The sequence below is a fragment of the Aotus nancymaae genome, unplaced genomic scaffold (genome assembly GCF_030222135.1).
Source record: "Aotus nancymaae isolate 86718 unplaced genomic scaffold, 86718_ANA_hifiasm-v0.15.2.pri h1tg000003l, whole genome shotgun sequence".
In the NCBI taxonomy this organism is placed as follows: Eukaryota; Metazoa; Chordata; class Mammalia; order Primates; family Aotidae; genus Aotus; species Aotus nancymaae.
Genome location: NW_026988414.1, coordinates 67,565,033 through 67,586,949, shown reverse-complemented (window position 1 = coordinate 67,586,949; position 21,917 = coordinate 67,565,033). Strand labels below are relative to the sequence as shown.

The following is a 21,917-nucleotide window of genomic DNA, read 5'->3' as shown; positions in this document are numbered from 1 at the left end:
CTTTCCACTTTGCAGGTGTGTTGAATAAAACTGCTAAGAACACACAGGTCCGTTTGTAGACATGTCTAGAAGTGAAATTTCTGGCTCCTAGGGGAGGTGTAACTTTAACTTTATGTGAAATGGATACACAATTTTCCAAAGTGGGACAGCTGCTCCCCTTCCTCACGAACACTTGTTATTATCATGTGTGTGTGTGTGTGTGTGTGTGTGTGATGATAATAGTTAATAAAATTTTGGCATAATCACATATTTAGAGAAAGTTGCAAGTAAAACACAAAGAACTTTTTTTCTGAACATTTTAGAATAAATTGCCAACCTGATGCTCCATTTTCCTCTAATTCTTTAGTGAGCATTTCATACCAACAAGACATTCTCCTACTTAATCACAGGCAACCATCAAATTAGGAAATTATTGGTGCATACAACCATCTGATTCTCAGACGCTAGTCAAGCTTTTTTTTAATTTAAATTTTATTTTATTTTAGGGACAGGATCTTGCCGTGTTGCCAAGGCTGGTCTTGAACTTCTGGGCTCAAGTGATCCTCTTGCCTCAGCCTCTCAAAGTGCTGGGATTACATGCATGAGCCACCATGCTCAGCCTCAAACGTTAACAATTATCCCAATAATATTCTTCCTAGTAAAAGGATGATTCAGTAATTATATGCTGCACTTAATTGTCAAATTTCTTCAGTCTCCACCAAGCTGGAACTGTTCTCAAGTTTCCTTGACTTTCACGACCTTGCTACTTCTGAAGTTTACAGGCCAATCATATTGTAGAACAGCCCCAAATCTGGGTTTATCTAATGTTTCTTCATAATTACATTCAGATTATGCAGCTTTGGCAAGACTATCATAGAAGGCACATCACTTTCATTTGCCCCTTTTCTAATGGTGTTCACTGATCACTTGAAGAAGGTGGTGTTTACAAGTTTTCTCTACTGAAAAGTTATTATTTTCCCTTTGTAAGTAAGACTTTTACATAGAGGTACTCTGAGATTAGGTAACTAGTTGCTTCCCAGACAGACTTTTAATTTGTTCATTTATTAATATATATCTGCATAAACTTGTGGTTTCCTATATTCTTTGGTGGGTTATAATCTATCATTTATTTTAATACTCAAATTATACTAAATTTGCCTCTGTAAACTGGCTTCTGTGTCCTTTTGACACACATGTTCCTATCATTCTTGGAACAACCTATTCCTTTCTGGAACAAGTGTATCCAGAATCCCCTATTCTTTTTCTGCCCCTACCTGGAATCAGCCATTTCTCCAAGGAAGCCTAGTTTCTTTTAGTGGAAAACTGTATTTGGGAACCAAAATTTAGGCACTTTGTGTGCTCAATTTTATGGCATGTTACTGCTTCCAGGGCCTCTCTCAGGTCAGAGCTAGAGAATATATGGACACACACACACATCTGTATTTATTTCTATACCTATGTGTATTGAAAACCATGAGTGTAAACCAATATTTCTTCCTTTTTTATTTTTATTTTTAGTAGAGACAGGGTCTCGCCATGTTGCCCAGGCTGGTCTTGAACTCCTGGGCTCAAGAGAGCTGCCCATCTCAGCCTCCCAGAGTACTAGTATAACAGGTGTGAACTACCACGCCCAGTCTATGTCAATACTTCTAAATCCAATCCAACACCATAGAGTTCACTTTAGTTTTCTCCCTTTCAGCATCCATAGCTCCTTTCTCTGACATGTGCTGTTCTTATTATATTTACTTATTTGGTCAATATGCTAAGAGCATCCAATCTCCCATGTTCATTGCCATCCCATCCCCAGGATGACGATCTCCTCATTATGCTCACTCTCTGACACTCCATTCAAGGTCATCCCTCTACCACTGAGACCTCTTCACCTTGCCCCACTTCTGAAATCTTTGAGCCTCCCCTCCAGTAGATGCCCTCCTTACTCCACTTACGCTCTGAAGATGCTGCGCTGTCTTCACAGCAACACCCCTCTCACCTAGCTGAGGCTCTAACTCCCCAGGTTGGGCTACTTCCTTTATGGACTCTGCTCTCCTAGCTCAGGCTCTGACATCCAATACTGGGCTGCCCCTATATGGATATCCATCTCACCCTGGGGCTCCTACTCCAATATGCCATGCTGAATTGTCTCTGGACATGACCACCTGTCTCTCTGCTGGAGCTCTGAACTCCTCCATGCCAGGCTTCCTCCCACATGACTGGCCTTCTCTCCTTACTTGGGCTCCGACCATGCCAGGACTTCCCACTGTGGGGATGCTTTACTCACCCTGCTCAGGCTCTGATACACTGTTCTAACCCATTGTGACTGCCTCCCCCTACCCTCACCAAATCCCCATCATGCGGCATGTTCTTACTAGACATTTATACATCTTCCTTTGTCAAATGTCTGATTGAGTTTTTGCCCATTTATAAAGTTGTTTACCTTGCTTATTGGTTTGTAGGAGTTCATATATTCTGGATCCAAGTCCAATTTATTTATTTATTATTTCGAGACAGAGTCTTGCTCTGTCACCCAGGCTGGAGTGCAGTGGTGCAATCTCGGCTGACTGCAATCTCTGCCTCCTGGGTTCAAGCAATTCTCCTGCGTCAGCCTCCGGAGTAGCTGGGATTACAGGCGCCCGCCACCACGCCTGGCTAATTTTTGTATTTTTAGTAGAGACGGGGTTTCACCATGTTGGCCCGGCTGGTCTCGAACCCCTGACCTCGTGATCCATCTACCTGAGCCTCCCAAAGTGCTGGAAATATAAGCGTGAGCCACTGCACGCAGCCACCCAAGCCCTTTTTAAATAAATGCACTGAGAATGTTTTCAACCACACTGTGGCCTGCCTTTATTTTCGTAATGGTATTGAGCAGGAATTTTTACTTTTTATAAAGTCCAATATATAAGTTTTAAATTTTATGGCTAGTGTGCTTTTTTGTGTATCCTGTTTGAAACAGTTATTTACCCTAAATTCAGAAAGCTATTCTCCTATTAAAAAAAATTGTTGTGTATGCTATGAGACAGAGATCAAGGTTTTTTTTTTCATACAGATACCCAGTTTTCCGACACCATTTATTGAAAAATATATTCATTTCCTGATGAATGACCTTGAGTCATTTGTTAAAAATCAATTACCAGCTGAACATGGTGGCTCACACCTGTATTCCCAGCATGCTGGGAGGCCAAGGTCTCCACTACTTGAGACCAGGAGTTCAAGACCAGCCTTAGCAACACGGTGGCACTCTGTCTCTGCAAAAATGTAAAAATATGCCAGATATGGTGGTATGCACTTGTAGTCCTAGCTACTCAGTAGGCTGAGGTGGGATGATCACTTGATCCCATGAGATAGAGGCTGCAGTGAGCTATAATTGTGCCACTGTACTCCAGCCTGAGTGAGAGCAAGGCCCTATTTCTAAAAACTAAACAAGCAAATAAGTACATTACCATATATTGGAGATTCATTTCTGGACTCTATTCTGTTCCATTGATCTGTAGTCACTCTGTTCTTCTTTTGCAAGTTTGTTTTTCCTTGGTTTTTTAATTTTCTATACCTAACTATGTGTACTGAAAACTATGAGTCTATACCAATTCTTTATTTTTATTTTTAGTAAAGATCATTTCCCAACCTGTTGTCCAGGCTGGTCTCAAACTCCTGGGCTCAAGCAATCCTCTCACCTCAGCCTCCTAAAGTGCTGGGATTACAGTTGTGAACAACCATGCCCAGTCTATGCCAATACTAATTCCAATACAACACTATATAAATATACATTTTACACTCAGCTTGATTTACTACCAAAAAAAAAGTGCTGCTTGGTATTTTGATCAGGATTATGTTGAATCTACACATCAAATTGGGGAAAATTGTTACCTTAATAATACTAAATTTCTATTCTATGAACATTATATATTGCCATTCATTTAGGTATTTGCTAAATTTTCTTTCTTCTTTTTTTTTTTTTTGATTCACCTGGGTGCAGGTGGGCTAAGGCCGAAAAGGGTGTTAGCCTGTATTTGCTAAATTTTCTAAAAATGTTTTCTACTTTGGAGTATAAATGCCTTGAAGATATTTTATCATATTTATTCCCAAATATTTTATATTTTTGAATACTATTAAGTTATATTTTTAAAGTTTATATTTCAGTTGTTTCTTGGTAGCATATACAAATACAGTTGACTGTATATTGACTTTGTATTACACAATATTCTTAAATTCACTTTTCAGTTTAGTATTTTTTCATATATTTTTAAAGATTTTCAAAAAATTAAAAAAAAAATTCATCTGGTCACGGTGGCTCACGTCTGTAATCCTAGCACTTTGGGAGGCCAAGGCTGGAGGATGACCTGAGGTCAGGAATTCAAGACCAGCCAGGCCAACATTGTGAAACCCCGACTCTGCTAAAAGTATAAAAATAGCCAGACGTGGTGGCACATGCCTGTAATCCCAGCTACTTGGGAAGTTGAGGTAGAACAATTGCTTGCACCCAGGAGGCAGAAGTTGCAGTAAACCGAGATCACGCCACTGCACTCCATCCTGGGCAACAGAGTGAGAATCTGTCTCAAAAAATAAAAAAATAAAGATTTTCAATGTAAACAATCATGTCTGCCATAAAGACAGTCTTGTTTCATTCTTTTTCAATCTGCATACCAATTTCTTTTTCCTGTCTTACCACACTGGCTAGGACTTTCAACATAATGTCAAACACTAGTGGTGATAATGCATATTCTTGCATTTTCCTAATTTTAGGGAAATATCATTCTAGCTCTGTCACCCATGCTGGAGTACAGTGGCACAATCTCAGCTCACTGCAATCTCTACCTCCTGGTCTCAAACAATTCTCTCACCTCAAGCTCCCACCACTTGGCTAATTTTTTGAATTTTTTTTGTAGAGACAGGGTCTCACTATGTTGCCCAGGATGGTATATTTTATTTTCTACCTATGTTATAAACCCTGCAAATATTTATTATGATTGTTGTTTTAAGAGTGAATGGTCTGCCAGCCACAGTGGCTCACATCTATAATCCCAGCACTTTGGGAGGCCAGGGTAGATCACCTGAAGTCAGGAGTTCAAGACCAGCCTGGCCAACATGGTAAAACCCTGTCTTTACTAAAAATACAAAAAGTAGCCAGGTGTGGTGGCAGGTGCCTATAATCCCAGCTACTATGGAGGCTGAGGCAGGAGAATCACTCAAAACCGGGAGGTGGAGGTTACAGTGAACCAAGATCGTGCCACTGCACTCCAGGGTGGGTGGCTGAGTGAGACTCCAGCTCAAAAAAAGAAAAAGTGAATGGTCTTCTTTCATATTTACTCAGCATGATGACATGGGATCATTTTCCTTTGACCTGATAAATTACTTTAGGATTTCTTATCATGTTAGTCTACTAGGTATACAACTTCACAGTTCCTATTTGTCTGAAGACATTTTTTCACTTTCATATTTGAAGTTTTTTTTGGTGGAGGGTAACAGAATTCTAGGTTGACAGGGTTTTTGTTTAGCTTTGTGTTTCTTTCAGCATTTTAAAGATGTTATTCTATTGTCTTCTGGTGTCCACAGATTTTTGTGAAGAGATTAGTTATCATCTTTATTGTTGTTCCTCAAGAGAAACTGTATCGCTTTTTTCTCCAGCTGCTTTTTTTTTTTTTTTTTTTTTTTTTTTGACAGACTCTTGCTCTATCACCCAGGCTGGAGAGCAGTGGCACGATCTTGGTTCACTGCAACCTCTGTTAAAGCAATTCTCCGGCCTCAGCCTCCCAAGTAGCTGGGATTACAGGCACCGTCACCACAATCAACTAATTTTTGTATTTTTAGTAGAGACAGCATTTCATCATGTTGGCCAGGCTGGTATCAAACTCCTGACTTCAGGTGATCCACCCGCCTCTGCTCCCAAACTGCTGGGATTACAGCATGAGCCACTGAGCCCAGCCTCGGCTGCTTTTAAGATTTTCTTTTTGGGCCAGGTGTGGTGGCTCATGCCTGTAATCCCAGTACTTTGGGAAGTCAAATAGGACAGATCACTTGAGTTCAGGAGTTCAAGACCAGCCTGGCCAACACGATGAAATCCCATCTCTACTAAGAATAAAAAAAAATAGCGGGCATGGTGGTGCATGCATATAGTCCCAACTACTCAGGCAGCTGAAGCACAAGAATCACTTGAACCCAGGAGGTGGAGGTTGCAGTGAGCCAAGATCATGCCACTGCACTCCAGCCTGAGCAAAAGAGCAAGACTTTGTATTAAAAAAAAAGAGATTTTCTTTTTATCTTAAGTTTTCAGAAGTTTTATTGTGCTGTGATTAGGTGTGCTTTTATTATCCTGCATGAAGCTTTTTGTGAAGCTATTTGAGTCTGTGAACTTTATCTTTTATTAGATTAGAAAAACTCTCAGCCATTATTTTTCAAGTATTACTTACATCCGGCCAGGCACAGTGGCTCACATCTGTAAATACTAACACTTTGGGAGGCCGAGACGGGCAGACCACTTGAGGCCAGGAGTTCAAGACCAGCCTGGCTAACATGGTGAAACCCTGTCTCTACTAAAAAAAAAAAAAAAAAGTATTACTTACATCCTTTCTCTTTCTCTTCTCTTTCTAAATGCTAATTACACATATGTTAGCCCTTTTGCCTGTGCCCCACATCTCTCTCTTTGTTCTTTTTTTCATTATGTTTTTTCCGTCTGTGTTCCATTTGAATATTTTCTATGACTATTTTTGAAACTAGACTGGTGCTGTAACCATTCAAATAGTTCTTAACTTCAGATATTTCAACTTGCATTTCTAAAATGTCCATTTGATTCCTATTGATAGATTCAAATTACCAAAGTACTTCATATTTTCATCCACATTATCCATCTTTCCCTCTAATTTTTTAAATATACTAATGATCATTATTTTGAAATCTTTGTTCACTAACTCTTGTATCTGAATCATCTCTGGGTCTGCTTCTTTTACTATTTTATCTCATGATTTTTGTTTCTTCCTTTTTCTTTTTTTGTTGCATGTTCAGTGATTTTTTTTTTTTTTTTTTTTGCTGGATATAGTAACTGATACAGTGGATGGGGTCTAGATTATATTCTTCTCTGAATGTTGAATTTTGTTCTGGCAGCTTCTATTTAAATGTAGCCCTCACATTCCCAAATTGACACATCTCTTGTTTGAGAAGTGTCCATTGCCCTTATTAGGTTTAATTACAAAATTTGATCATGATCATAGTGTAGTCTCTCAAAGTGCTCTAGAAATTGTCAGTGGTTTACATGAAGTGGCCATGGGTCTCCGGAGCACCCTGAAACTGTATCGAAGTTGTACATATTTCCAAACATTTTTATTTTATTTATTTACTTATTTTCAAGATACGCAGCAAGTTTAAAACCTGAAGGTTACAGAAATGACAACAAGACACAGATGCAATGCTACAGTAAAATGGGGCTGGGGGTGGAAGGCAGAAGAGGGACATTGGATATCATCATGGCAACTAGTGAGTGACTCCTCTGGTGCCCTGAGATCATGAGACACTTGACCATGTCACAAAGAATGGAGTAAACTAACAACTCTGAAAGACAAGTAGGTGGAAGCATTGCCGAGATTAGACTGGGGTCGGGGCCTGGAGCTTTATCACAATAGTGATTGATGCTCAAGGATGTCTGGGCTCAAGAGTATTCTGGTCAGCATTTTAACATCCAGAGAAGGGCTTCTTCAGGACACACTCCCTTCTCTTAACACAAGGTGAAGAAACCCAGCCCATTCTGGGTAACTGGACCCCGTAATACCTTGGTCTTTTGATGCACAGCAGTACGACACACCACTGTGCCCCCCAGCCAGCTTCACTATGTCTGCTAAGCACCCACTTTGCAAATGGATCTCAAACAGAGAACAAATCCAGAGAAGGTGGGAGGAGCCACAGTGGTGGGATTTAAGAAACAGGGGTTGGCCAGAGGAGCAGACATGTCCCATGTTGGGTCCCTCGTAGACATCATGAAGATTGCTATCACTCAGAAGCACCTTTTCGCCAGGTTTGAAGGCTGGCATCCCAAGGTAGGGGCAGCTGGCACAACAGAAAGTAACGCCCAGGTAGCCATTTCCACAAGCTGACTTGGGTTGGGAACTCGTCTGTTTCCTTGACTTCTGTTTTTCTAGTTCTTCAGCAAAGCCACAGGTGCAGCTCTGGCAGGTCGTCCTCTTTTTCCCTTCCCCACAAGAAGCAGCCCACAGGGAAGCCAGATCTGGCTTCTTCAAATCTTCTGGAACCAGCAGCTCATCTGAGTCAATGAGATCCATGCTGTCATCCTCCATATCATTGGCTGAGAGGGTCCACAGCTTGGCAGCAGCAGGGTACCCAGCAAGCTTCACTGAAGGAGATGACTACTTGGTGATGGAAAGCTTAAGCTGATGAGAAGAACCCACTTCAAAGTTTGGTTTTATGCCCGTGATCTGAACAAACAGCAGGCTGTCACTTTCATAACCAGGTGTTCTTGAACAGACTGTTACCCCCTCAGGGATTAAGGGCTCCCACCTCGGCTCTTTCACTTCCACAAGACCAGAAGGAGTCAGGGCTGAACACAGCTTAGACGTTGTCTTCACTTTGCTGTTGTTATCTGCAGCTGTCTCTACTGGTTCTTTCAGAAAAAGACATCCACCAGGCTGAAGGATGCAGGCAATTTCAGCCAAAATCTCAGCACTGCGCAGAGTGGTGCTTCCCAGGACTAAACCCGAGAAAATGATGTCAAAGCTGGATTATTTGTGGGCAGAATGCAACAGCTGGTTGATGTTTTCCACAGACACGCGGCCCTCATTGCCAGTTAACACTTGAAGCTTATCCACCAGATCTTTCAGAGCCTCCACTGGGATGACACAGACTGGCCAGCAGAGATCCCCAAATCTGCCATTCCTGCAGTGCAGTACTGATGGACCTAAAAACTGCTGCCTGGGCTCACCGCCAGCTTCTCCTCAGCAGTCGACCCCACAGAAACATTTTTAAAATGAAAAGGCACTCTTGTGTTCTCCTCCCTCTGTGTACTTTGCTATTGGTGTGACAAGGCATCTGAACGTGTTTCTGTTTCTGGCTTTTTTTTTTTTTCTTTTTTGGTAAAGTTGTGTTAACTATATGGTTATTGGCTAGAAATCCTGAGTTATCAACTGTATATATCAATAGTTTGTAAAATGAACAAAACAAACAAGACAAACTCTTGATGCTCCTGGCTTGGCGTTGAGGCTGTGGAGCAGATGCCTTTTGCAGGGACTGTAGCTCAGGGCCTGCACGTGAGGCTGGGGCCGGTTGACTCTGCAGTGGGAATTCATTTAGCTCCAGGTTGTCTTGTTTCTGCATATAGTGACATAGCATTCTGCTGTCATCTTAGCCATGGACAAAGGAGGGGTCAGCTGGCAGAAGTTTTGTTTTGTTTCAGTTAAGTGCGGTAGTTTTTAAACTGTTTGTTTTTAAATAAACTGTAGAACTCTTCATTGTGGGCGAAGCGAAGATCCACTGCATCAATGAAGATCAAGAATCTTCTGTACTTAAACAGAATTTGTTAGTTTGTTATTTGTTATTTTTTGTATGTGTAGAATGTTGAAATATTTTTGGAGTTAAACAAATAGTATTACATTCAAAAAATAAGATAAATAAATAAATTTAGCCCTCGCTCCTACTGTGTAACACTGGTAATTCATGGTCCATAATGCTAGGATGTGGGCTTTCTGTCTCCATGAATACCTAGGCATTCATGAAGGTTTACACATCCTACATTAGAATAAGCCTAACCTCTTGCATATTTCCATTATTGTTAACCTCTGAAATCTCTGTTCAGCTCTCAGCCTCCCAAAAACTATCATCTGCTAGACCTTCTGAAGTCTTGCCCTGCAAATAAAGACTTTAATAGTGAGCTGAATAGCTCAGGGAAATTTTAATGCAATTTTCGAGGACTCCTTTTCTGTAGCTCCTTCCTCTACGTGACCTTCACCCTCCAAACACAGCTGTGTTAGAAGGCCTGAGCTTGGATCTTTGTTTCTTCTGCCCAGAGACACTGCTGCTCTCTCTTTGGGCTCCATCTCTCAGTTCTGGGATGAATGTGAGGGTGACCATGTGCTTCCTTTTTCGGAAGGAAAGCAATCCAGTGCAGCATGTTTCCATGTTACATAATTTGTCTAGCTTCTATTGTTGTTTACATCAGAAGGGTGAGTCCAATACCAGCTACTCAGACATGACTAGAACTGGATGTCAAGAAATTTATTTTTTTAAAAGGAATAAATGTTTTTTAAAAATTATGTTTTTCTCATCTCTAGTTGTAGTGCACAGCTACACATAAAAAGCTTCTTACCACATGCTCTGACTAAAATTCAGATTATAAATTAAATTGTATTTTCCTGGCCAGTACTAGGAGCCAAGAAAATATTATATTTTTACAGGGTTCTGTCTTTTATTTTCATACCTTCCATAAAACATTTAATAACAAGATAGAATATGTTTGACCTAATCTTTGTGGACTTTTCTATTATTCATATAATTGGGGTAAAACTTTAAAATTTACATACATATTAATTTTCTTTCTTTTTTTTTTTTTGAGACATTTTGCTCGTCACTCAGGCTGGAGTACAATGGTGCGATCTCAGCTCACTGCAACCTCCACCTCTCGGGTTCAAGTGATTCTCCTGCCTCAGCCTCCTGAGTAGCTGGGATTGTAGGTGTGTGCCACCATGCCCAGCTAAGTTTAGTATTTTTTAGTGCAGAAAGCATTTCACCATGTTGGCCAGGCTGGTCTTGAACTCCTGACCTCAGGTGATCCGCCCACCTTGGCCTCCCAAAGTGCTGAGATTACAGGTGTGAGCCACCATGCCCAGCCAATATTGATTTTTATAATAACAGGACACTATAGGAAGAAATATTTCTGGCCAGGCACAGTGGCTCATGCCTGTAATCCCAACACTTTGGGAGGCTGAGGCAGGTGAATCACGAAGTCAGGAGTTCAAGATCAGCCTGGCCAAGATGGTGAAACCCTGTCTCTGCTAAAAATACAAAAATTAGCTGAGTGTGGTGGCGGGTGCCTGTAATCCCAGCTACTCAGGAGGGTGAGGCAGAGAATTGCTTGAACCTGGGAGGCAGAGATTTTGGTGAGCCAAAATCACACCACTGTACTCCAGCCTGGGCAACAGAGCAAGACTCTGTCTCAAAAAACAAAACAAAAAAAAAACAGAAAAGAAAAATATACTTATTTGGTCAAAGACAGAACATAGAAATACAAGTGCTCAGATTTCCTTCAAAAGTGAGGAGGGAAATAGACGAGTTTTGTCATTCCATTCCTTCTTGCTTTTTGATGAATACAAAACCTAAAGGAATAAAAGCTGTGCACAAGTACCTTGAGTAAAAATGGCTTGTGCACAAAATTAGATCAGAGTTAAGAAGATCTGTAATTCCTATTTCTCCTACAAATTGCCTTTTAAGACAATTCAATTCCTGGTTAGGAGTCTAAAATAAAAGACAAGACAATTCCTGGGTAGGGGCCTAAAATAAAATTTTTATAGTAGAAAAGCTTCTGTGTTATGGTCATAGAACCTGGAATAAAGTAAGTTACTTGGCAATCTCTGTTTCCCCAATACCCTATTGTTATTTACTTGACATTGAAGATTAAAGTTATTTAAATTTTTCAAAGATACTTTTTAAAGTCTAGAGCTCACTATGTTGAAAGTATTAAGTCATTAAATAGATATTGAAGTTTTAATGTTCAAAGACTGGGGGGGTAATAAGAATGGATCCAACATTTTTCTTACCTTCAAGGATTTACTGTAATTTTGTGAAAGAGTTAAACAAGCACAGCATGTGGAAAGAGGCCACTTATTATACTTTATAGTGTTATGCAAGTTCAAGGAGAGGAAGGCTCTTGTTTGTGTGGCCAAAATGGATCACCAAAGGTTCCATGGAGGCAATGGTATCAAATGTGGTCTTAAATTTGGGGTAGAATTTTGAGTGGTGGAGAAAAAATGATGGAGTGTACAGGTGGAAGAACTGCATAGTCAAGGATAGAAAAGAAAAAGGAAAAACAGAAGGTCTAATTTGCCTGGAAATTAGAGACAGCACTGGAAAGGTAGTGTAAGGTCTTCTTTTGGGAATTTAATGCCAGGTGGGGGAGAGCAGGCCACAGGGAATAGGGGAGAGCAGGCCACAGGGAACCAGAGAGGCTGTTGTTGACTGGAGGAGCACTGGAACTGGAACTCAGAAACATTCATCTGGCCACAAGACCACATCAGGACCTCAGGGCCAGTGCTGGTCTAGACAAGAGTTTCCCACTAGCCATTCTTGAACAATGTAGTGAATTCTCATGAAATTAAATTCAATGTAGAGGAGTGTCCTATATTCTAAAGCTGAGTCCTCCCTACATTACCACTTTAAAAATAGTCTATAGAACAATAAAAGATAAGTTTTTTAACAAGTGTCTTTATCTGGCAAAATTAAAAGTTGGGAATTCTATGTTGGTCCTAAATCCTTTTTTGAAATGTTATTGGTGAGAAAACCAAAGCCTGGGAATTCTTGGCACATGGTGCCAATGTAGACACGAGAAAGAGTGAAGCGGGTGCGAGCTTGCTTGGATAGAGAGGTGAAAAAGTGGGGCTGACAGGAGGAAAGGTGGTTGGAAATTTAGAGGATGAGGTAACTATTTGGTTATGGGAGTCAACAGAGGACCTTCCAAGGGTACCATTAATCAAAACAGGAGAGTCGAGAGGATAAAGGTAGTTTGGTGGAGGCAGAGTAGGCAGAGGCTGGCAAGGAAGAGATTCGTTTTGGAAATGTCACGTGGTTTGTCCCTGTAGGACAGCTGTTTGGAAACGTCCAATGAGCAATTAAAATGTCAGTCTGCAGCTTGGGAGGGGGGTTTATTTACTGATGAAACAAGAGGCATTTATTTTATACTTAATATGAGCCAAGCACTAAGTTTAGGGGAAAGAGACATATTTGCATGTTATTTCTATCGACTCCCTGGCATTGATCTTTCCTTCATTAAGTACTTGTTATTCATGTAATCCTTTTATCTGTTTTATGGTGCTTTGAACCTGTAAGCCCAGATACACTGGAAATATAATATTCACATTTACAATTGTTCTACAAAACAAATAAATAGAAAACCAAGACCAAAAAAACCCTTTATTAGTGTATTAGTTACTAACAGATACAAGCATATAATGGTACAGCCTCATAAAAGTTTCTCTTCAGTCACAACTTATCTCGATGGGCAGGTAAAAAGGTTGCTGAAATGACTCTAAGAGACACAGCCTGAGAGGGGGTCCACCTCATAAATACAAGGCTCCCGGGGGTCACTGCATCTCCGTCAGTATGCAGTGGCACTTTCAAGCCTTTAAGTGGCAGCATCACTTCCACTTAGAATCAACAAGCTAGCACCCAGTCACATGGCCCCATCTAACTGCAAGGGCCATCTAGGAAACACAGTCAAGCTTTGTGTTCAGGGAGAAGAGGAAATGGATTTTGGTGAACAATGAGCAGACTGCCATAATTTTCATTAAATCATTTGAGAAAAAAAAGTTAAATTCTAAGAAATAAAACACTGGGTCATGAAAAACACTTAGTGTACCAATGAACAGAATCTTTAGCACTGCTTCTCTGGAAAGAAGTAATTGGCACTTATAAGAAACTTCTATCCATGTAACAGTTAAACCATGTTTTATTAGAAACAAAACAGCTGAATTCCAATATTGTTCATAGTCGTCACAAGGGTATCATTTGTTTTTTCTAGCTGAGTAGTAAGCTAACTGACCTGAAATGATGGGAAGGAAGGCAGTATTCCAGCGTTAATATGTTTTCTACAAGCACATCCTTGATAACCTTCCTCTTTGTTCCCAGGAATAAAGGCCTCTTCAATGTGTTTATGGTTTTTGCATTCGTTTCACCATCAGCTTTTTTTCTTTAAAACTGTCCTTCAGTGACTGCATCCTGTGATGAACACTTACTTTGCCTGTGACCACCTGCCTACTTCCAGAAGATTTTGACTACAAATCTCATACCCTTCATCTTAGTTCTGCACTTGAGCCTGAACTTGTCCTCAGAGTAGCAGAGAGAAACCCATTAGCAGTAATCGATCACTGCTCAAGATCTTATATCATTTGATATCCAGAGATATCTGCATTTATTTATGAAATATGTAGATTATCCCTTAGGACTAAATTCCTTGTAATTTAAGATCAAATATTTCTACTGGGGATATTTCCTTTCCAAGTCTTAAGGTTATCACCAGCTCTGCTTTGGTAAGTCTCTTTTTTTTTTTTTTTTTTTTTTGGAGACTCTGTCACCCAGGCTCTAAGTACCATCTTGGCTAGTTGCAATCTCTACCTCCCAGGTTCAAGTGATCCTCCTGCCTCAGCCTCCCAAGTAGCTGGGATTACAGGTGTGCGCCATCATGCTGAACTAATTTTTGTACTTTTAGTAGAGATGGGGTTTCACCACATTGGGCAGGCTGGTCTTGAACTCCTGACCTCAACTGATTTAGCCACCTTGGCCTCGAAAACTGCTGGGATCACAGGTGTGAGCCACCATGCCTGGCCGATAAAGTCTTACCGACATCAGCAGTAATATGTTTCTTCTGGCTTCAAATTTGGAAAGGGAAGCATTTGAAAAGAAATTGGGATTTCAGGTATTAGCTCTGCTTTACATTGATCCTAAACAGGTGATATAGTCTCTTGCTGGTAAGTAGTAGAGAGGAGGAAGGGAGATATTATGGGAGTAATATGGATCATCAGGAAACCTTCATAGTATTATTTTGTTAGAATATGTTCATGGATTTTTGGTTTTGGTCACCTAGCACCAGAACACTTTGTTTAGGCAGAGTCCTAAAATAGTCAGGAGGCAGGGTCACACATCCCACTGTGGAAGCTAAAGGGGGAAGATAATCTTTTTTCTCTGACAGCTGGGGCATCTGTAAATTCTGTAAATCTTCTTGCCAAGGGCTTTGAACCTTGAAGGAGTGACATAAAAAGGCAGGATGCTGAGATCATTGTAGGTATGGTGGGGTTCAGAGTCCACAAGATATAGATGACATGTGGGGTCCTCTGCAGACTGTACCTAGTGGCTGTGCTCCAAACTGCCAGCTTCCCTGGCTTCTTATTCTTCCCTGGACCTTGTTTTTCCTTGGCTCTGTGATAAACTTATAAAAATTGCCTTTTTCTTGCATTGGCCAGGGTAAATTTCTGTTGTCTTCACCAAAAATTCTGACTAGCATAAACATTCCACATATCATCGACACCTATAATTTCCATTAAAGTAACTGTTTAATTGCAAAAATTATCAATGGAAAACTTTAATATAGACAAAAGACCCCAAAACCAAAAACCACTATGACCTCACCACCCATGCAAAACCACTGTAATCAAAGTTTTTAAACATTTTTTGGTACATACTCTCCAGGACCCTTTTCCTGGGCATATGAATATTTTCTGTTTTTTGTTTGTTTTTTCTTTTTCATTTCCCTTCTTCCCTTCTTTTCTTTCTTTCACTATTACAAAAGTGCTATGATACCATGATCAACACATCTGTTATACAGCAGTTTGTCTGCTATTCTCCCTTATTTATAGAATTACTTCTCAACATAAACACAGACATGAGTTGGTCTAGCCTAGTGAAAAATATTTGTCACACTTACTCAACTTGCCTTTCAATAAATATATGTAGAAGTGGTAATTCTCATATACAAGAAGGCATATACAATAACTTCAGATACATAATTATGTTATAAGACCAATGCAAGGCTGGGAGCCATGACTCACATCTGTAATCCCAGAACTTTGGAAGGCCCAGGCAGGAGGATCGCTTGAGCCCAGAAGTTTGAGACTGGCGTAGCCAACATGGTTAGACCTCATCTCTGTAAAAAATTTAAAAATTGGGCCGGGTGCAGTGGCTCATGCCTGTAATCCCAGCACTTTGGGAGGCCGATGCAGGCAGATCATGAGGTCAGGAGTTTGAGACCAGCTTGGCCAATATGGTAAAAGCCAATCTCACTAAAAATACAAAAATTAGCTCTGCGTGGTAACACACGCCTGCAGTCCCAGCTACCCAGGAAGGTGAGGCAGGAGAATCAATTGAACCCAGGAGGTGGAGGTTGCAGTGAGCCAAGATTGTGCCACTGCACTCTGGGCAACAAAGCAAGACTCCATCTCAAAAAAATTAAATTAAATTAAATTAAAAATTTTAAAATTAGCCAGGTGTGGGGGCACATGCCTGTGGCCCCAGATACTTGGGAGGCTGAGGCAAGAGGACTGCTTGGGCCCAACAGGTCAAGATTGCAGTGTGCCATGATTGCATCACTGCTCTCCAGCCTCAGTGACAGTGAGACCCTGTCTTAAAAAGAAAGAAAAAAAAAAATGCAGCAGAGTAAAACATGTTCCTCCACTGAGTAAAAGTCCTCCAACACCTATCATGGCTATCTCATTTTGTCACATACAAATGAATTCAAGGTTTTTATATTAAAGTTGCTTGGATTCAGAACTTCTAAAGAAAGTTTAGGGTATGCACATACTCACCTGAAAAGACCCAATATTTCAACTATGTTAAAAATTTACTAATTTCTCAGAATGCATTAAATTTATCTCTAATTCAAGAGGTGTTGTACAAATTTTTTTTTTTTACAAATAGATCATTACTTAGACGTATAAATAATTGCCATTACAAAGCACAGATTCTAAGAGGACTTAATTATTGTATACATAATTTTACTATGTATATGGAAGTTATGTCTTTGCAAATAGTAAAAATATTAAAAGTTCTTAAAAAGTCTGATCTCTACCTCATATCTTAATAGATTTTAGTATTCTTCATAGAAGTAAACTTCAACTCCAGATAGATTAAAACAAATTAGTAGACTCTAAATTAATTGTATTTCTATTTTTTCAACCACAATTGCTCCTCATTCCATTATTTCTCTTTAAGGCAGGCATTTTCTTATTCCTTCATAGCCGTATCTTAATACTAAAAGTAAGAGCTTACTGCTCTGGTTTTCTTCCTGATGGATAGTAAACAAACTTTCCTTATTACTACTTCAAAACTGTCTTTAATAAATATATTTAAGAAACTGATCCACAAAATTTCTAGAGATTTCCAAACAAGTGTGCAAGTGATTTTATTTTTATTTATTTATTTTTGAGACGGAGTTTCACTCTTGTCACCCAGGCTGGATGGAATGCAATGATGTGATCTCTGCTCACTGCAACCTCTGTCTCCCGGGTTCAAGTAATTCTCCTGCCTCAGCCTCCTGAGTAGCTGGGATTACAGGCACGTGTCACCACGCCCGGCAATTTTTTTTTTTTTTTTTTTTTTAGTAGAGACGAGGTTTCACCATGTTGGCCAGGCTGGTCTCAAACTCCTGACCTCAGGTGATCCACCCATCTTGGCCTCCCAAAGTGCTGGGATTACAGTCGTGAGCCACCGCACCCAGCCCTTTTTTCTTTTTTCTTCTTTGAGAGGAGGTCTGGCTCTGTCACCCAGGCTGGAGTACAGAGGCATGATCTCTTGCAGGCTCACTGCAACCTCCACCTCCCAGGCTCAGGTGATCCTCCCACCTCCGCCTCCGGAGTAGCTGGGACCACAGGTGTATGCCGACATGCCAGGCTAATTTTTTTTTTTTTTTTTTTTTTTTTTGCATTTTTGGTAGAGATGGGGTTTCACCATGTTGCCCAGGCTGGTCTCAAACTTCTGAGCTCAAGCAATCTGCCTGAGGCCTCCCAAAGTGCTGGGATTACAGGCATGAGCCACAGCACCAGGGCATTTTTTTTTTTTTCCTTTTCAAAAGAAACCAACCATCTTTAAGCTCTTTTTAAGATTTTTATTATTTTGTTCTTCTTTTTAGAGAAACAGATCTTGCTATGTTGTCCGAGCTGTCCTTGAACTCCTGGGCTCAAGAGATCCTTTCACTTCAGCCTCCCAAGTAGCTGTACATACTGGGGCACACCACTATGCCTGGCTTATTAATGTCATTTTAAAAGTCACATACATGCCTGTTTTCACCGAACAGTACTTTTTCTCCATGACCAACCCATTGATAAGGTAACTATTCAATCATTAAAAAGTTTTTTTCTAAATCATCCAATACTTTATTAAGCAAAAGAAAATAAGGAATATTTAACTCTTTAGATCCCAGCCTTCAATATTATTTTGCTATTCAAATAAAAATGTAGTAGCTTTCACATTTGTTACCACAGATTTCAAAAGGACAATCTACATTCCTAAAAACTATTTATATATACAAAAGAAAGAGAAGATAATTAAGCTGGCGTTTTTCCATATCATTATTTTTGGGGTCCAAGCAGCAGAACCATGATGTAGGTAAGAGAGTACTGTGGCCGACTGCCAGTGTATGTGATTGAAGCTGAATAACAAAAAGTTGAGTTGTGGGCATATTAGCTTGATTCATAAAAAGGATGCTAATCAAAGGGTCTCGATCTTTAGAGACTAAACAAGGGCAAATGAGCTGCTGGTGCAAAAGTAATTGCGGTTTTTGCCTTTTTTTTTTTTTTTTTTTAAATGACAGTTACTTTTGCACCAGCCCAATAAAATGGCAATAGTAACGATATGGTTATTTGTAAAACAGTACTCTCTTATACATTTCAAAAGAGCCCAAGGATACTCATTGCTCATATATCTTTGAGAACAAAATAGGCTGCTCATCTATTTGGAATGATTCTGGATGGAAGATATTCTGGAAGGCAGGAAGATCTTTCCTTCCTTGGCCATCTATCTCTCCAGGGGGTCAAACTTTGAATTGTATCTCATTTATTCTTCTCAGTGTGAATCAAACCTGGTTCCAGAAGTTAGAGACTCTACATCTTTCATAACCTAATTCCTATTGTAGAATTACTCAGTAGTTAGGAACGCTCACCTGTTCCCACTGTTTCAAAATTCAGCCAGGATTCCTTGATATGGGACTTCTTTTTATATTTTCTGAAATGCAGTGCCACTTAGAGCACTCATTTACTACTATAATATACAATGAAATGTAATTTTAAAAACAACTTTGTAAAATAAGATTGTAAGAGCAGTGTTTTTTTAAGTATTTGGTCATGTTGTGTGGGGCAAATGGCTCAGCTTTGGTTAAGCTATATTCCTTTTTTTTTTTTTAATAAAAAAGCAAAATCATATAAAAACTTTATTACAAGTAGATCTATTTGTAAAAGCAAAAGAAAATTTCTTATTTCAAGTATGTAAGGAAAGCAGAACATATTTAATTGGTCATACATATACTTTTGGATATTTCAGCTTTTGTAATGACATACAGTGAACCCTTCTTTCAATTTTCTAGTATTAATACAAAAGTAATCAAAATGTATAAAAGTAAGATGCTTCTAAAATCAACTATCACATTTAATGTATTTTGTAATCAGGTCATGATTTTTTCAGTTCTAATTTTAATTTGTTCTGTACTTTCTCTTTAATGGAGGAGGGGGTGAGCTTCTCAGTCTTCCTCTTCAATAGAGTGAGCTATTTGTACAATAAAGTGAGCTATTTGCTTCTATTTAGCAGAGCCGGATGGGGCATACCTCTGCATTTGATTGGCTGGTTTTTAAGAGATTAAAGGAAAGACACTGTCTCATATCGTATTGCTAGCAGCGTAGTCTTCACTGTGGTTAAACTTTTAAATTGAAGATGAACACTTACCATCAAAGAGAACACAAACAGGGAATCCTATGTTACATAGATCATACACACTATATTTACCTGTTTTGATAAGAGCTCTGTTTGAATACAACCTTAAATACCATATCCGGAAATAGCGGACTCAATGGCATAAATAGGTAATTTGGGGTTCCTCATGTATTACAAAGAAGCCAATAAAACTCAAAAAAGGATAAATTCCAACTATACAAACAGGCTTCAATAAGATTAACAAAATCTAAGGATGACAGCTAAGTCAACAATTTAAATAAATTATATGATTTATACCCAGATGAAATAAAACAATGACTTTTAACTTTTATGTTGCATTTCCCACCTACTCAGAGTAAACATCAGATTTCAAATTCCATTTATCACTTTATCTGAAAGAATTTACTGAGTAAAATCCTTAGTTGCAGGGCTTTAGGCTTGCGATCCATCAGGTTGCAATATTTAAGTTACTACAGCTTCTTTCCCTGTGTAACCATTCTATATGTGTTTTATTTACATTGTCACTTTTTATTTCCTCCTCAACTTTATACGTCTAAGAATGGAACTGTATTGGTATTATATAACATTATTTTAAACTTCCCAACATACATACTTATTTCCCCTTTGAACTCATGTTCCTGAAAAATAAACACCATGTATCCAGAAAGAGAAACTACCTTGAGGTGTGTGGGGATGAGTGGAGACATGAAGAAACAGACACTAAAATACAGTCGTGTGGAAAGGTAAAATAAGGATGTATCTGTCCTTGTTGACAACAATCCTCGTGGTTTATTAACAGCTACAGGCAGCCAACTTAGTGCCACAAGTCGGTAAAGCAGTAGGCATCAGGGCTTTAAGGTCTCTTAAAACTTAGTGTGATTCAAAAATACCCAAGGCAAGCACGCGGAAAAACCTGGAGAAAGTGCTCCAGTTAGAGCCTCCTTGGCAACCCGAATAGAACCAAATGACTCAGGTGGACGACTGGAATAAACTGTGCGCCGTTCTCTTTCACTAGGTCTATAAAGCCCATAAATTATGTTTGGTCCAGAAAACCAGGAGTTATGAGCACCCTCCTTTTACACGTTTTAATATTCTATATATCCAGCAACAGATCTTAATCCATGATCTTCATTCATTTATTGCCTAAACAAGATCTTGGGTGTCTCCTGGTGATCACTTCTTCCAAGCTGACCTTACATGACAGCAAACTGAAAAGCCTCTTCGTAGCAAGGGTCGCGACCGCGCGGTAAGTCATCCAAAAGTGGAAGCATCTTGCTTTTATTGACTTATGCATTCGAGGGTGGCGATGGCGGCGACCTGACCCGGGCGAGGCCGGAGGGGAAGGGGCGCGCGGGCAGGGCGGCCGCGGCGAGGGTGGCGGGGGCAGCCACGCTCCCCAGCGCTACCCGCCGGACCCGGGACAAGACGAGCCCCTCCCCGCACTGCACCCTGACCCCTCCCCTCCTTCCAGGCCTTTCATCCGCCCTCCCGCCAGGCAGTCCGCAGCCCCCGGACCTCAAGCCTCCCGCCTCCTTCTGCAACCCCGTCGCGCCGCCCCGCGAAGCCTTAAGCTTGAGGGGGGGAACCCCGACCCGACCCCTCCGGCCGCGCCCCTCCCCCTCGTAGAACGCACCTGCGGCCCCGCCCCCGGCCGAACGCTGAGGCGGCGGCGGGCTGGCGAGGCCGGGCGCCTTGGCCCTCGAGGTACAGTCACCTTCCCTTCCCCCGCCATTCCGCCCACCCCCCTCACTCAGCTACGGAGCAGCCGCCGCGCTCCTCAGCCGCCCCGAAATCTAAAGGGGTCCGTCTCCGGCACCACAACCAAATGGCCGAGCCTCCCTGGCCGGCTGCGCAGCCCGCCCATTGGTCCCTTCCCCCCCCGCTGCTGCTGCCATTGGCTGTTGCCCGGAGACCCTCGGCGGCGATTGGCTCTAGCTGCTGCCGCTCGTCCGCGAAGCCGCAGATCCCGCCTCCACGGCGATCAGGTTAGTGTGCGCCGCGGGTGCTGGGGGCTCGAGAACCGAGCGGAGCTGGTTGAGCCTTCAAAGTCCTAAAACGCGCGGCCGTGGGTTCGGGGTTTATTGATTGAATTCCGCCGGCGCGGGAGCCTCTGCAGAGAGAGAGCGCGAGAGATGGAGATGGGCAGACGGATTCATTTAGAGCTGCGGAACAGGACGCCCTCTGATGTGAGCATTTGCCAAAAATATCTCTGTCGGTCCATTCTCCTACTTTGTGTGTGTGTGTGCGCGCTGGGGGGAGGCACTTTTTTTTGAGGGGGGGCGCCCGGGAGGTGTGGGTTTGGGGGTCGGACTGCACGCGAATGGCAA

The 21,917-nt window shown here is 41.0% G+C and overlaps 1 protein-coding gene and 1 pseudogene across 1 annotated transcript in view; one reads left to right on the top strand and one right to left on the bottom strand.

Moving 5' to 3' along the window:
* Positions 1-5,908: 5,908 nt before the first annotated feature.
* On the bottom strand, positions 5,909-8,848 carry LOC105716629 (anamorsin-like; annotated as a pseudogene).
* Positions 8,849-21,570: 12,722 nt separating this feature from the next.
* Positions 21,571-21,917, top strand: part of ANP32A (acidic nuclear phosphoprotein 32 family member A) — a 40,349-nt gene continuing 40,002 nt past the window's right edge. The window contains exon 1 of the mRNA XM_012451349.2: positions 21,571-21,776. Within this exon, the coding sequence (XP_012306772.1) occupies positions 21,723-21,776 (54 nt within the window). The 5' untranslated portion in view covers positions 21,571-21,722. The remainder of the gene's footprint in view (positions 21,777-21,917) is intronic.